This window comes from Python bivittatus, unplaced genomic scaffold (genome assembly GCF_059951505.1).
Source record: "Python bivittatus isolate LINGU-HERP-01145 unplaced genomic scaffold, Pbiv_v1 ctg000610_np1212, whole genome shotgun sequence".
In the NCBI taxonomy this organism is placed as follows: domain Eukaryota; kingdom Metazoa; phylum Chordata; class Lepidosauria; order Squamata; family Pythonidae; genus Python; species Python bivittatus.
This window is the reverse complement of record NW_028277088.1, coordinates 18,909,104-18,926,232: the sequence shown is the minus strand read 5'-3', so window position 1 is coordinate 18,926,232 and position 17,129 is coordinate 18,909,104. Positions and strand designations below refer to the sequence as shown.

Here is a 17,129-nt window from a genome sequence, read left to right as displayed (position 1 = left end):
ACAGAAAAGCAGAGGATTTTCTGTTCATCTCAGAAAAGGTTCTTTTCTCATGTCCTAGAATGTGGTCTGTTAATTGCTTCACCAGGAGCAAACTTGGGTCATCCTTTGAGAATGAAGTTGTTATAAAACAGCTATGTTGACAGATGGTACAAGTGGCATCACTAATCAAATCTGCCATGGTGTTTTCATGGCAATGGGGAATTATCACTGTGCCAGTAAATGGAAGGCTTATTAAATGTTCTGTTCTAAGCAGAAAATGCATTGTAATGATAGCTTGTGGAGTCATAAATTGGAGTCGCTAGAATGATTATATGCTCCGTGACTGATGGTTCTGTGACATATGCCTTGGAAACATTTTTCAGATACCTTCATTTGGAGCCAAGGCCATCTTGCTTCTCTAAAGCAGCATTACAATGAGGTATTTAGGCCCACCAGTGCATAAACAGCGAATGTTGAACAAGCAGGGTCCCTAAATCCATTCACTTCCGTGGGGTCAACTACTTCAGCTTATTCTGCAAAGCATTTTTTTTTTCTGTTCCACTCATACAGTTGAGGCATCCAGTTAATAAACAAAGATTACCCACTTCAGTAGGGACTTCAGTTTTTGCAAAGATAGGACAGGAGAGAACTACAAGAGTAAATAAAAATCCGTTTTCAATATTGCAAACTTAGTCTAGTGTTTTTTGTTTTTTGTTTTTTTTGTCAACCATATGTTTAACTCCCTTTCTGGGCACTTCCTGAAATATAGAGTAAATCCAAGCTTTTCTGATAGACCTTGAAAGCTGACCAGATTAACAGTTGAATATGCAAGCTTATTCACAGTTTATTTCTCCATGTGTACCACTGACCTTTTTGTTTCACTATTGGGTAGCTCCCAGCCAAGCATGCAACAAACTCAGACTCTAAGGGTAGCCTTCTGTATTGAAAAACAGATTTGTCATCTCTATATAACCATAAAACTATTTACGTCCCATATGCTTGAATATCTTGGCATCTTCACTCACTGTGCAAATCAGTACTTTAGTTTTGATTCATTGGGTCTACAGACCATTCAGGTATATGCGTCTTCCTCTTAGCTTCATCTCACACACACACAAACACACACACACCATAAGCAATGTTTTCATGGAGCTGTGCAGTGCGTAGCAATGATTCACACCTCCTTCTCCTTGAGCCAGCTGGCCAATGAGGAAGTTTCCAAAGCAGCACCTGAGGAAGCTCTACCCCTTTCATCCATTTCTTTTTTAAGTGGGAAGTGGGAGTGGGAAAAATTAATATCTCGGTGAGCCATATAGCATCTTTGTAGTGCTAATCTCAGGTGGAAAGAGTTTCTTTGTCACCTTAGGTTGTGTCTTTGGGTAACATTCTCTGCGTAAATGACATTTGAATTAATATTGCAGATTTAAGTGAGAAGCATTTTGAGTATGAAAGGTGCTAGAGGAATGTTTCCCAATCGTTAAGAAGAGTCATTATTCTGGTTATGTTTTGTTTATATTAGTATTATTTCAGTGCCAATGCTTATCTAGCCATAACTTATAAAAGAAGGTATGAGCAGGCTTAAGGGAACCTCAAAAGTAGCACAGAAGGCTTAAAAAAAGAAACCTAATGGGGTAAAAACACGAGAGACTCAAACCAGTTTTATGAGAATTGAGTGTGTACAGTGGGCAGTGGCTCAGGATGCCAAGTGTAGTCCTGGGGGAAGTGGTATGGCATAACTTAGCCTTGTGGGAAAAAAATCATATACTGGAACATGGTATATGAAGGATCATTCCACACTGCAATGTTTTGTTATAGGTTGAAATTATTTCTTTGCCTCTTCCAGTATAGAACTGCCTAAATGTTGAGACCAACATTAGAGGCTTTGTTTTATTGTTCCACCACACATCAGATGTGTGGGGTATGGATAAAGGAGACAGAACCTTCTCAGGTGAGATGTCAAAATTGTGGATTGACCTCCTGAAAGAGGCCAAGCTGTTCAGTGGGCACGTGCAATTTGCATCTGCTAATCTAAAACTGTTTAAATTCTGCTTCTGAACCCAGTGTATTATATCCTGTTGCCATTTGCATACATATTTTATTTTTCTCATGCAAGGTCTAGGGTTGTTTTTAAAGGGATAGTATATTTTATTCTGTTTTTAGTTGGAATGAAGATTTCTTCAATATTATTTGCAACAAATAAAATGAATGAATACCTTTTAACTTTAAAAACGACAGCTATCAAATGGACTTCTTTCAAAATAGTCTTGGTTGAATCTTAATTAATTATAAGAAATTGGAAATATATTAAGTTTGATTTACTGAATGTAGCAGTATAGATTGAATCATAGTGCCACTTTTCAGTCTAAGACTTCAAGTCATCTTATGGCAATTCCTATTTTATTTATTAGATTTACACTCAGCTGTTCTTCCAAGAGCTCTAAAAGGCATATCTAGTACTCCTATCCAATGTTTTCCTATAGCAACAACACTTTGGGGTAATTTGTCAGAGAGAGACAAGGCTGGCCCAGAGTCACCAATCAAGCATCCATGGCTAGGAGTATACTTGAACCTTGGTCTCCCTGGACCTAGTCCAACACTTTAACCACACTGTCATACTATACAGTTACGAAGAATAATTGTACCAGCTGTTTTTAAAATATATTCATTATCCATCATAAATTATACTTTGCAAAAAGGAGCTTCATTAATTTTAGTTAATTAGGATAAACGCTTATGAGCAATGAAAAATGAAACTTAAAGCAAAAAATCTCCTCCAAATTGCCCTTGAGAGTCTTTGGGATAGGTTCAACACCTGGTATACCTTTTGCAGACCGTTATGGATGCCTTGGTATCTCTGATCACCTACCATAATGAAAAGAAGGCTATGATATGCTTTGTGAATTATGGTTTTGTGGAATTTTAAATATAGAAAATGAATTAAAAAATCTGAAGAGAATAAATTAAATTGGCTTAAATCCACAGACTTGGGATCAAACCTTAATCTTCTACTACCAAGTACAATGAAGTTATTAACTATCCAGAGCAAAAAGTACTGACATTCCAAATTGTCTAATCATGGAAATTAATTTTTACAGGAAACATTAATCATTTTTAGTCAAAAAATGATTTGGAATGAAATGAATAACCTCTTAATCATACAGATTTAGCTGCAAAGGGCTGAAATTGCTTTTACTCTTTTTTCTCTCTCTTTACCCATCTAATCTATGTTTCATTGGCATCTGACTGATTTTAATCTCTTTTTATATTTAAAGGTGTTCGAGTGGATTTGATCGTCATCGTCAAGACTGGGTAGATAGTGGCTGCCCTGAAGAGGTGATGTCCAGATTTCCTCTGTTTATAATTCTATTATGAATAGTTGATTATTTAAAAGAAGAAGAAATACGAGACTATAGCCCTGATAGAGGAATAAAGTTCCTCTGAACAATGTTGAAAGGCAGTTTCTAGATTTATCCTTCTCCCTGGGAAGATCACTGTTGGCAGCTGAACATCTGTTCTGTCACTTACATCATGAACACCTGGTGTTGAATCCAAATGTACCTCTCTGTGTCCTAACAGCATGTTTTGAATATGGAAACTAAATCCAGAATTGTTATCACAAACTGAAATAAGTTTTTATCTAGCTTGGCCATAGTGTGTTGGAAAGCACATTACAATTATTGGAGACACTTACATTAAAAAAGAAATAGCATTGATATATGCAATTACAGTAGACCATTTATTGGTTTGCATGGATGTCAATATTGAGAGAGGTGCTGCTAGACCTGGATGTTAATTTAATGGGAAACCCCTGACTTGATTTTGTGTATAAGTGAAAGATTTCAAGGTTGAACATCAGGTGCATTGATCTTTAGCCCTGGATTATGTAGGCATGTATATATTCAATTTATATGGCCACCTGTCTCTAAGTGACAGTGAATCTCACGATTCTAAGTGGCTAACAATAATTAAAAACAGTATAAAAGCATAACACAAAAAAGAAATAATAGCATACACATAATCTGTAGCCAAGGTAAAAATCCACAACACTAATCAGCGCAGCCATTGCACAGGCTCAGAAACCCAGATTCCTAGACCCAGTGACAAAACCATGTCTTTAAGGCCTTGCAAAAGCCCTACAAGGTGAGGACTGATCTAATCTCAGAGCCAAATCTCAGTTTGGGGAAAAAAATAATACAATGAACTGTTTCATTCCTGATTCTTTTTCCAGTTCTTCAGTGACCAATCAATATACATATAATGGCTAGAAGTTTGAGCTTCTCCACCAATTATTGAGACTTCAGTGCTGTTTTAGCCAGAAAATATGCTGTCTCGATATTTGTAAAGTCTTGATTTAAAGTTTCCATTTTCACACACTCTTGAGTTTGCTTTAGATATCTGCAGATCTGAGACAAATGGCTTCCACTGAGAACCAATTTACTCCTTTCTTTGTATTTTTTCTTCTTCTGAAGTCTAAAGATAAGATTTGTGAGAAGAACATAGACACAACTCAAACTCCTCTTCATATCACCACTGCTGTACAGCAAACTACAAGGAGATTCAGAGTTTTAACAACTACCAAAGGAGCTATGACATCACATCTGCCAACTAGTTTACCCACAGAAGGTAAGAAACCAACGTAAAATGTGGTATCAGAAATGCTTAAAATTTGCAGTGTAATTCTGTCACATGAAATTTACCTACTCAGGAGATGTAATCCTTCAGTAATGATTATGATCTCATGATAGCAAAGACCATGATCCAAAACTTCCTACCACTCCTATTAAAAAAAAAGTGTTTCTGTAATTAATTAACTTTAATTCTATTCCTGTTTTGGACTGAAATTAGCTTTCAATATAATTAAGTAGCATCAAGAGGTCCCTAAAACTAGAATACTTCCTCAGTGATTCGAACATTGAGTCAACATTTTAGAATCATTGATTTGGAGTCATTGGGACCTTCTACACTGAAACTCTTTTATTTTTGAAGTATTTTAACATCCTTATTGGCCAAAAATTGTTGGAGATTGTTGGTTTCCATAAAAAGGTGAGTGTTTGGCTGTATTTTTCCCAAATGTATTAAGTGCTGGTGTTAGAGACTGTGTCACTTGCACGTGCTATGTACTGTTTTCCTGACATGTTTGATATTAAATCAGTATCTTGTAGAAGTGGGCAATATTCAGAATGAAAGACCTCTTTTGATAATGTGATGGTGATGATATTGTTTACAATCCAGCTTTTATTTTAGTAAATTGGAAGGATATTTTTTAAAAAATAACTAGCTTAAGTAATATACATAAATTAGGAGAATTAGCATATAAAAAGTACACATCAAGAAAATAGCCTGCAAAAATGCATATAAATGTTCATGCATAGGGAAACACACATGAAAACACAGAGGGTGGGGTGTTGAAAATGCAAACTGTTGTAGAAAATGGACAAGATGAATTGGTGCTTGAAAAACTGTATATTATAAAAAAACACACACACAGCAGATTTTCCATTATAATTTCCATGACATGTAAGCTGATGCGTAGTCTTGTCCATAGTTTTTTAATAAAACAGAGTTTAGCTTCTTTCTTTGACTTGTAAGAATTCAAATGTAATTTGTTGGCTTAAATTCAAGAATCAATCATATATCCATGAGATGGTAACTAACACAATTTATTAACCATCTAGTCAGGGGTTGTTGTTTTTTCCCCTCTATCTCTATCTTTGTGAGACGAGAATATCAAATATTCTTAATTTTGGTAGTTGCTGAATGAACCGTCAATGCTACTTTAGTAAAATAGAAATTCTGTTTTGCTTGTCTGTTGCAAGAAGATTTATACTTATGATGTAGTTGGTTATTGTAAAACATTTCAACAGCATTTCAGCTACATAGAAACCTTAAGCTTTTCAATCCTGCAGAGATAGCACAAACAGAAGCCTCCTAATGCAAAGGACTATTTTTGAGTGCAAGAACCTGAAAGAAAGGTTTAAGCACTGTCAATATAAGCTTTTGAGCTTTAATTCTATAGCACTAGTTCTTAGCGGCCAAAGTAATACTAGAAAGCTGAAAGAGTATAAAACATCACAATGTGGGAAAATGATATAAAATGGTAGCCTGTGCTGTGGAGTCAAATGATCCTGACTTCTGAAGATCAGGCAAAACTCATAAAAATAAAATATACTTTAAAAGATATAAACACTGCTCATGGAGAACATGAAAGCATTTTCATCAGCTATAGGTACAATCTGATTCATTAGTTCTGCCATTGTTTCGTTGTTTTTTCATATCCTGCATGAAGCTATTCCAAATTTTCATTCCAGAAATTTTTGGAGCAAAAGGAATGGTTCCAGGAGTGTAAAATATCACCCAAATTTTAAGAAAAAAGCCTTTGTTTCTTTATGCTTGTTTGCATTTTTGATATTACCCTTTTTGCTGCTCTGGTAGTGCTATTTTCTTCTTTCCTGCAATATGATTCCAACCAATCAGAAACTACAGGGAATCCAAAGTTACGGCATGAGGTTAAATATCTAATCAGCTTTGCTACCCAGCATTATTGCTTAGAAAAGTGTTGGGGGCACAGTCCACAGCTGGCATGCAGCCCTATCCCCCAAAACACTTGCTTGGCTTAGTTGGGCCTCCCATTAGTTAGATGCAGGGAACTGCAACAAATAATTAATTGCTTGCTTCATGTCTATTGTAATTTTCCCTCTAGGGAAAGGGAAAGGTATTTGTGGGATTTTCTGCCTCATGAATCAGAATGGCTTGGACGGCATTAGCCACAATGAATTTTGTCTTAGGCAGCAAAATATTTTTGGCTTGCCTGTCTTTCCACTCCGTCCACACGCACACATGTGTATACCATCCAAAGCCACATCATAAGCTGTTCAGACACACACAGCACCTTGAAGCCATGGCTCCCATTGAGGTTAGGTGGGCTGAATTTAGCCTGCAGGGCAGAGGTTTTCCACTCTTGTCTCAGAGCAAACACTTTGCTTCCTCGAGCGGAGGGGGAGGACTATATATTTGGGGTTGCTGAGCCAGTCAGACAGTGCTTCCTGTCTTCAGTGCTCTACTGCATCCAATCCATTGCTGACTGCTATTTCATGCTGTGTCAAATAGCCTCAGCAACGCAGGACAGCTACACGGCTTCACATGGATGGATAGGCAAGAAGTATCCACAGTTGTTTTAGACACGCAAGATGCACTTCTTCTCCAGCAGTCAGACATTTTTACCCTGGCTTCCTCCCCCAGTCAAAAAAGAGAACAGGAAAACATTCTTCATTTCAGCTCAGCAATCATGTTTTCCTAAATCAATTTTGTGACATTGCTTTTTATTGCTATAGTATAATTCAGAAACCTTTGATACAGCAGTTGGGGAGAGAAATCTCACTGATGTCTTTGAAAGAGCATAAGATCAGGTCTACTTAAAGATTTCCTATAACAGAAGGGGCCAGATCTTTAGTGCAAACATAAACTTCTCTAGAAACCTCTTTTAAATTCTTCATTGATTCATAGGACTACTCTTCCAACCCTTATTTCAAGAAGCATGAATCAAGAGTGCTACGTTTATTTAAAGTCACTTTATACATATAACCCATGTGGGATCAACTTCCAGTATCAGTAAACTGCAAATACTAATAAACACAGTATTAGATGTTTAGATCAAGTTCCATTCTCTAATAGCTTTGAATTTCTTTTTCTAGATGATACCAAGATAGCTCTACACCTAAAAGATAATGGAGGTAAGAGCTGCTATTTGTTGCATTCCGATAACCTGAACAGATCACCTAAGTACCATTCCATAAAACTATATTGGTCTATCTCAGTAGTAGTTTACCCTTGGACCACAGAAGCATAATTTGTCCACTTACCTGTACTACAATACTATGCAAGTTTACAATATTATGCAAGTCACTCCTTAAGTGAGATGGGCGGTGACTAAATTTGAAATATAAATAAATAAAAAGATAAGATAAGATAAGATAAGATAAGATAAGATAAGATAAGATAAGATAAGATAAGATAATAGAATGCTAACTGTAGTCGGCTATCATCATTTGCATTACTCATTGTATCAATGAAGTAAACCTCTTTGACTGGCTAATTCATTTTTAGAATATATATCCTATCTTCCCCAACTAGACAAACAAATGTTGATAGTGATGCTCATATTCAAATCACAACACCTATCTGTTGAACACAAAGATACTTCAACAAAAAAACAAGCACCTCTACCAGTATTTCAGCCTTAGATACCTGGTCAGACCTTTCTCTCTCTCTCTCTCTCTCAGAGGTTCACCCATAGTAGCATGTCCATTTATCTCATATTATTGCAATACAAGTTCTTGGGAAGTGAATACCTATTATTAATCGTAACAAAAATCTCAAATTTAGATATTGTTCTAAGCAAGTTGAACAAGGTAATTATTGTGGTGCTTCAGAACCATTTCTTCTGTGTATGTTGTCCCTCACAAAAATCAAAACTGCATGCACTGTTATTTGCTGGAATAATCATGGATACTGGTGAATCTCCATTACATAAATGGTTTCATTTATGTTTATGGATGATGATAATGAATTTAGGTTCTATTTTTGTATTCTATTTTGCTGTTTTTAATCCTCTGTGCACCACCCAAGTTAGCTACAGTATATAAATTGCATAAATAAATAAACATTCCCCAAATTAGCCTGATTTATATTTCAACATTAACTGGCAGAAGCAACAAAACAGATACAGTTGGATCTGCCCAACCACTAAATCTCCTTTTGAGAGAGACTTTGATTTCTTGATCCTTACAGATTGACTTCTCTGACTTTTTAAAGTGAATTTTTGAGCCATGTCTGTTTTACTTTTCAAACCTATATTTGTGACTCATGAACTTGTGACTTCTTTTGAAAGTTGTGTTGGCACTGAACCAGACATTTTTTCACAACTGAGCAGCCCAATTGTAGATAATAATATATCAGGGATGTAAGTAATGGAACCATGGTTGTCTGCAGGGAAGATGATGACAGCATTATGATCCAAGCCCCACCCATCTTGTAAATGCATGTACCAAAGGAAAGGGAATTTAATGCCTGCACACACACACACACATACATGCCCAGTTACTGGTAAATGGAATATGCTGATACAGAATGATATCTGTTGTTAGGTGAACAAAAACAAATCTTTGCCCTACATCTCCTCTTAGCATCCTGTCTCTGCTGAAAAACTTCAGACAATTCAAGGGGTTACCAAAGATCCTAGCAAAAGAAAAAAAGAAAAAAAAGTGGAAGAGGAAAAATGTAAAACTGAGTAGAAGACTGCTACACTGCTCTTAACAGGCTCCTGATTTGGGTGATTCCTTCTCCATTGCAGCATGACTTCCACAGTCCATATTTGAGAGATGATAAATTAATACACTTTCATGAGAAAAATTCTGGAAGATCAATGGATGGTCTATGGCAGTGTTGTCCAAACTTGGCCACTTTAAGATGAGTGGACTTCAACTCCCAGAATTCCCCAGCCAGACACTATAGGTAGTTATACAAGCTTTATGCACACTCTGACACCCCTTTTCCACTTGTTGACACCCTCTTTTCTTTCTCTCTTTCTGAAGAAACAGGTGGCAGGACAGCAAATAGTTTAGTTGTGCTTACTAAATTCTGAACTACTTCTTGCATGAGAAGAGGCTAAGGCAATGTTTCTCAACCTTGGCAACTTGAAGATGTGTGGACTTCAACTCCCAGAATTCCCCAGGCTGGCTGGGGAATTCTGGGAGTTGAAGTCCACTCATCTTAAAGTGGCCAAGTTTGGACAACACTGGTCTATGGTATAATATTCATAATTCACAATTCCTTTGGAGTGCCTGCAGCCTGCTAATGATCTTCATGCAAGTTCTAGCTTGGAGGATCAATTCTAATTTGATCTTTAAAAGATGGTGGGTAGCACTGTATCAGCAGCAGGGTGCAGTATTTCTACACCATGCCCATGTCTTCATGTGCAGCTGTTATGCACTGTCACTTTTTTTACATAAAAGATTCATCAAAGAAGTACGGTCAGTCCTACCATTCCACAGGATACCTTCCTTCAGGCAGCAGATGCTGATGGACAAGAAGTGGCAGCAGGATGGATAGTGCTGGTTGTTTTATATAGATTGTTCTGCTACCTGTAAACTTCTTCTTCGCTTGGAAGAGCAAAATGCTTTGAGCCATTTCTGGGCAAAAGAAGAGTTAAGCTGAAATAGAATTTGATCTCTTCATTCAGTGTAACATCCAGGCTTCGAAATGGTAGAGCAATAACTATTGTAGGACAATTACATTTTATAGGGATACACTTGGGTATCTGAAAATCCATTAGCTCATGTTGTCAACTTTTCAGCACCACTGCTTTCAGAACACTGGAAATATTGTATACTTGTTCCATAATATAGGTGGTCCTCACTTACCGACCACAATTGGGCCCAGCAAAGTGACTGCATCAGACTTATGACATCACTTCCGCTTCCATCGTTAAGCAAATCACTGTGGTCAGTAAGCGATATATCATGTGACCGCAACTTGCAATATGACTTCCACATTCTCCATTAATTCTGCTTGTTGGAAGCCAGTTGTGAAGCTCGCAAATGGCAATCATGTCATAAATGCATACCAGTTGCAAAACTCCTGAATGGCGATCACGTGACTGCAGGATGCTGCGACCACTGTAAATGTGAGGATTGGTTGCAAAGCTGTTTTTTTTTTTCAACCATTGTAACTTTGAACGGTTGCTAAAAAAAGGCAGTCAGTAAGCAAGGATGACCTGTACTTGTATGTTATATTATCTAATATCCCTACTTTAGAGTGTACGCTACATTTTTCCTGTATTTCCTAACACAAAATGGTGGGAAATTGTGCTGCTATGTTTCTGCAATCAAGAGATCTCTAAGAGCCACAAAAAGAAGGTGGGATTGCAGAATGATTGCCTCTGCTGTATGGTCACTTCCATTCTTTTTCATTCTATGGTTCTCAGGAAAACAGTGCTTTTCATGTCAAGAAATTATGAGTTGGCTTTGATACTGCTTTACTCTTTCTTTTAAAGAAGGCTTTTTTAAATATTCTACTGGGAAAAAAAGTGCTGAAGTTATTCATCCTGGGAAAACAGCCTCACAAATTAATAATCCTCATTTTGAGGAATTTAATCTAGTCAATCTAATAAACGGCTTTCATATTAACATGTTTTCATGGGCTTTGACAGTGTTAAGCACTTGTTGTTCCACTATTTGAAACTTATCCAGAAAGGTCTTTTATGTGCATTTCCTATTAGCAGATACAAGTCCTTACATTACAGGAAAATAAACAGCTATTTTTTGTTTGCTTTTAGTAAAATGTGTAGCAACTCAACAATAGAACATAAAACAATCTGCAAAATAATTTACTCTAAGTCAATAGCAAATTATCAGGATTATTCAGAATGTCTGTGCTATCCTAGCTAATTCTATAATCTCTGTATAATTGGTATTTAGGCTATAATGAACACAGTAAATTTGGTTTGATTACATGTGCTTCTACAGTGTGGAGGGGTTTGAGTTGTATATCTTAGTGCAGTGTTTCTTAAACTTTTTTCTCTCAGGACCCCTTCCCACTTTCAAAAATTATGGAGGGCCCCAAAAGAGCTTTGGTTTGTATGTGTTATATTTATTGTTAGTTACTATAAAAATTAAAATGGACTCATTTGCTTCTCACGATTGTTCAATGGGATTTTAATATTGTATTATTTTTCAACATAGGTTGGCAAATAATTTTGATTTTGCAGACTCCTGAGAGGGTCTTGGGGGATTCCCAGAGATCCGAGGACTACACTTTAAGAAACACAGGTAGTCCTCATTTAGCGACCACAATTGGGACTGGCAATTCAGTAGTTAAGCAAAATGGTTACTGAGTGAAACTGCAACTGTGCTTATAATCTTACTTCCGCTTTGCTTTACAGAACTGCGAAGGTTGTAAATGCGAGGATAGGTCATAAAGTTACTTTTTCATCACCATCATAACTTCAAACAGTTGCTAAATGAGGCAGTCACTAAACAAGGACTACCTGCACTGTTTTAGTGCATCAGGAAGGGCTATGTACAGACTGCAATTCTGAACTCCTGAAGCTTTGCTCTCTATCATTTTTGCTTAGTGATTTCCTACTGGTGGAGAACCTGAAGTACACCGTTGGAGGATATGTCCACTTATACATTACACCATTTAACTTAACCTTCCTCAAACTGGTACTTTCCAGAAGTATTGGAATTCAGCTTCCATGATCCCCAGCTAGTATAGCCTTTGATTATGTGGGCTTGGGATGGGAATTGAAGACTAAAACATCTGGAAGGCATTAGGTAGACCTCTAATAGGCTGATCAGATTCCACACTAGCACATGTATGTTGTAGCCCTTGTTCCCTCAGACAGGGTGATGACCCATATATAGGACTGGATCATATGTTCATAATGATGTGATGCTTTCTGTTTAGTTATTTTCTTGTCAGGCCATGTGTTCAAGCAAGACTGCAAGAAACATAATGAAAGCATAGTATTTGACTGTTTAAACTGCACATTTCATTATTTAAATCTGTTGAGCATCATATGTCAAGATTGTTGAGGTTTATTTATCCAGGAGCTACAGTTATCTTCTGGGAAGGCACTTTACTTTCAGAACCAGCTTGTCTCTATATAATATAAGAACAGTAAACTGTAACCTGCAGGCCAAGTGTGGTCTCCAAACATCTCTTTTGTGGCCCTCTGCTGAAATTGGTGGGACTTGGCCAAACATCAGTGGTGCGATTTCTAGTAGGAAAACAAACACATGGGTTACATTAAACTCCAGACAGATTTGGGGCCACAAAAGCAGCAGAATTCTGGAGAATGTCCTTCTCATAAAGACTATAAGATATCTAAAACTATATAGAAAACTCATCCCACTCTATTCATTTTACGTTTTTGCCCCACTCCTGCAGCCCTTGATGTTGAAAATTATCCTAAAAATCTGGCCCTCCATCTGCAAATGTTATCTGTTCTTGAATAATACCTAATGTAAATGTTTTGGACTGATAATATAAATCTGGAAACCAAGTTTAACCATACTCACACAAAATGCTCTTCTGTTACCTAGCAGGACTAATCAAAATGTCTTTGCAATGTATTTATTTAACCTGTAGTATTTTGATTGTGGCAGTATAAAAATGTAACAAATAAATAAAATTCGGTATTGCTCCTGTTGTTAGGATTATCCAAAATCAGAACTATTCTTGGCCATCTGCTATTTGGCAGTAGCAGAGTAACTGAATGTATAAACTAAACATCAGCCAGGTTAATCAGAGTCATGGTTGGAGAGTTTAGAGAGAGAGAGAGAGGTTTGCTGCAGGACAAACTTCCTCAGATGTTTCTTTTTGTTAATACATCACAACATGGAACATTATGCTATAAAACGTAGCAGAATTATGGCTTTTAGCAATATTTTTATATGATCGTTGGATTCTCTTCAGACCAAAATACTGAAAGATCATTTAGTACCCATCTGCTCCACAATAAGAAAGAAGTTTGAGAAATGGTGATTTATACTTCTCAGATTGTATTGATTCTTCTCAGAAGCTGTGAGATTTGATGAGGACATTTAGCTTTCAAAACATTAATGCATCTCTGTAGGTAAATTTTAATATGTTATTAGGAAACAAAAGATGGAGTCATTGCATGATTTCATTTGGAAACACTACAGTACCTAAGTGACATGAATAGAAGTGGACATCAATATTGTTTTATTAAGCTAGAAATAAGAAGACATCTGGAAATTGTCTTTGAGGAGGTATTATAATGAGTATTTAGCACAGGAAAAGGCATGCCTCATTTTGTCAAGGCAACAGCTTATTGTATGTGAGGAAAATAAGAGAGATGAAATGAATTCTTGCCAAGCTTAATCCGTGTATTTTTCTCACAGCCTCCACAGACGACAGTGCAGCAGAAAAGAAAAGCTCCACTCTTCACACTGGCTTAATTGTTGGGATTTTCATACTGGTTCTGATAGTAGCTGCAGCAATCCTTGTGATTGTGTATATGTATCACCACCCCACCTCAGCAGCCAGTCTCTTCTTCATTGAGGTAAACTGTGTTTCCCATAATTGGTCTACAGCCTATGACATGGTGGAAGTGCATTTTTCATCCTCTCCCCTGAAACAGTGCCGTATTTTCAGAGACCAACTAACACAAGCCTTTGTTTTTGCCTGGCATGCTGTTATTGTTTGTGCTGGATTTACACTGTGTGGGGGGCCTTTAGTTAAATGACATGATAAGTAGCAGGGAGGGTATCTTGAACTTGGGAAGCCACACAGCACATGAGCATGACTTTTTCTCCCAGAACAATATGTTACAATGACTGCTTTTGGAGAATCACTGGTTCCTATGAATGATCGCTGACATCAAGTCACCTTCCCCCCCAGCCTTTGATTCCTCTTGGAAATAGGTTGCCATGAGTTGTGTGTGCGATGATCTTACTGATAAATATCAATTTAGTACATTTATTTAGTGATCACATTTATATCTTGCTGCGGTCATATAGAAATAATTCATATGACTCTTAAGTCAGCCTTCTCCAACCTGGCATCCTCATAATATGTTCAGCCATTCAGAATATCTGGGGAGTGTCAGATGGGGGACAAATGTTCTAAGTGCATTTTATTGCTAATGCAAGAGGTTCATTCACGCTGATCATTGTTAAATAGTAATAGTTTTATTGGAGAGCTTATCATTGCTCGGTGCCAGACAAAGTCAGAGGCATCAAGATGGTGGTCTGTTCCAGAGGAAAAGCAAGGAACAGATACACAGTACCATTAGGAATAATATTTTGGCATTGGGCCACTTCGTTAGTGGCATAAAATGCAATGCGGGGAACTGCTGGGTGGAAAGAGAGTTTTGCAAGTTGATAATGTGAGGTACGTTACTTGGTCCTATCAACAGAAGGAAGGTGTTTTTAAAATTAAACAAACATACAAAAAAATAGCATCACCTTTCCACTGACTTCCCTTCCCCCTCAAATTATTTATGGAATTGTTTCTTCCTCCCCTCTGGAAAAAAATTGTTGCTTTAGCAATGAGGTGTTCACAGCTGGGTGAACATCAGGGCCCCAATTCAGCCTGATTTAAAAAAAAAAAAAGTATAAGGTTCTGCTGGTGTAGTTGAATATTGGAAAGAGTTTCCCTCCCTATCAAAAAAAGTCTTCACACCTCTTTCCATTTGTATATAAAACTACTTATATCCTGAAGCCTTCTCAATTAAATTATATCTGACCTTCCTTTTATTTTCTTTAAAAGTGGTTCTACTCATTCTCTTGAAATACTTCTGTAGACATTTCCTTTTTTCTGTGATGTATATAGGAATAGGTGGTGTAATTACTCAGAACAGTTCCAGTAATCTGAATTCTTTGTGCTGTGTCTGCTATTCTAGCGTCGCCCAAGCAGATGGCCTGCAATGAAATTTCGGAGAGGGTCTGGACACCCCTCGTATGCTGAAGTGGAACCAGTTGGTGAGAAGGAAGGCTTCATTGTATCAGAGCAGTGCTAGGATTATTCTGTGACAAATCACCAGTACTGGCCTACTGGTGTGAGATGTTTACTCTGCCTCTCACTTAAAAAAAGGAACTTGAAGCTGCTGTAACCCGAGGAAAACAGGATGGATTTCTGGAGAAACCTTCTCAAAGGGCGAAAAAACTATATGATGACCCTTTACAGAGTGTTTTGTTTCAGAGCCATTTGGCATACAATATTTCAGAAACATGCCTCCGAAACACCTACAGTCTGAGAATATTGGACACATTTGCCATGTTCTTGGTTTCAAGAAAAAAATACAGAGTTATCCAGCAAATGTACCAAAAGCTTTAGTTCAGAACAGTGCTTCCCTAGTTGATGCAGTTTTTGTTTTTAACTTACAAGGGGTTATTTTTCATGCCCAGAAGCAATTCCATAATTGATTAATCTGCTGGTGAGATCAATCTGATGCAAATAACATAGGTTAGCCATTTTCTGTACTTCCATGAGTACTATCACTTTGATTTTCCAATACATAGATATAAAATATAATCAGAAATAGAAAAGTGTTTCTTGTATTCTGTAGGCTTATACCTCTGAACTGTAATTGCTCAATCACAACTATAGTTCTATAGTTGACAAAGCACTAGAGAGATTTGGGGTTTACAAAAAAACAAGAAGAAGCAAGAATGTTTTTCACTATGGTGAAATTAGGCTGTCCAAGTGGAATCGATAGTGAAATTGGACTAATATTCAGTTTCAATATTCACAGGAGGGAGATTGGGGTGCATGGGTATGCATCACTTAGTTAGGAATAAATCCCGTTGAGCTCACTGGGACTTATTGCTGAATAAGCGCACACAGGGCATCCAGGTAAGGAGGTAAGAAAAATCAAGATGGCGGCTACACCACAGGCACAATGCTTGTAAAAAGAGGTGGAGCACACAGTTACGGCTGCCATCTTGACTTTTGGGAATCCCCCTGTAGATGCCCCTGGCACATAGGATTGGACTTCTGGCTTTGGGGATCTTGTTTATACTCCGGAAAAGTGATTTAAAACAGAAGTGTGAGTGACTGATTGATGCTGGAAAAAGAACAGCCTTGGAACACAGGAAACGGAGAAAATACAGTATCCCCACCTCTAAGTTTTGCCATTTTGTCACAGTTGTCTTGAGAGCAGCATTATTGCACCAACGCACTTCTTCCCTAGACAAACATGAAACATTACAGATTCATGTAGAGATATTGTTTAATGCCAGTGTTGTCCAAACTTGGCCACTTTAAGATGAGTGGACTTCAACTCCCAGAATTCCCCAGCCAGCCATGCTGGCTGGGGAATTCTGGGAGTTGAAGTCCACTCATCTTAAAGTGGCCAAGTTTGGACAACACTGGTTTAATGCACATAGTACCTGCAGAAATATATATATAAATATATATATATATAAATATATATATTTTTTATCGCTAACACAAGGCAGGCTCTTGTGGCTTTGGGAGTGCTTTTATTTTTGGGGGGGGTCATCCTGACGATGGAAATAGATTGCCTCTCTGCATATTTCCACTTGAGTTGTAAAATAGTCCTTAATATTAAAATAAAGGTTTCTGTTGCATAGGGGAAGGCGGTTCACTCAATTGCAATGCCC

The 17,129-nt window shown here is 37.4% G+C and overlaps 1 protein-coding gene across 3 annotated transcripts in view; it reads left to right on the top strand.

The window, feature by feature from the left end:
• Window positions 1–16,794, top strand: part of PLXDC2 (plexin domain containing 2) — a 227,599-nt gene extending 210,805 nt beyond the window's left edge. Inside the window, exons 10-14 of one of the 3 annotated variants that reach the window (XM_088150418.1) lie at window positions 3,252–3,312; window positions 4,449–4,602; window positions 7,671–7,709; window positions 13,905–14,065; window positions 15,407–16,794. In XM_088150418.1, coding sequence (XP_088006544.1) covers window positions 3,252–3,312; window positions 4,449–4,602; window positions 7,671–7,709; window positions 13,905–14,065; window positions 15,407–15,523 — 532 coding nt within the window. In that variant the 3' untranslated portion in view covers window positions 15,524–16,794. The remainder of the gene's footprint in view (window positions 1–3,251; window positions 3,313–4,448; window positions 4,603–7,670; window positions 7,710–13,904; window positions 14,066–15,406) is intronic. The other 2 variants (XM_088150414.1, XM_088150415.1) reach the window with 2 other exon arrangements.
• The last annotated feature ends 335 nt before the right edge of the window (window positions 16,795–17,129 follow it).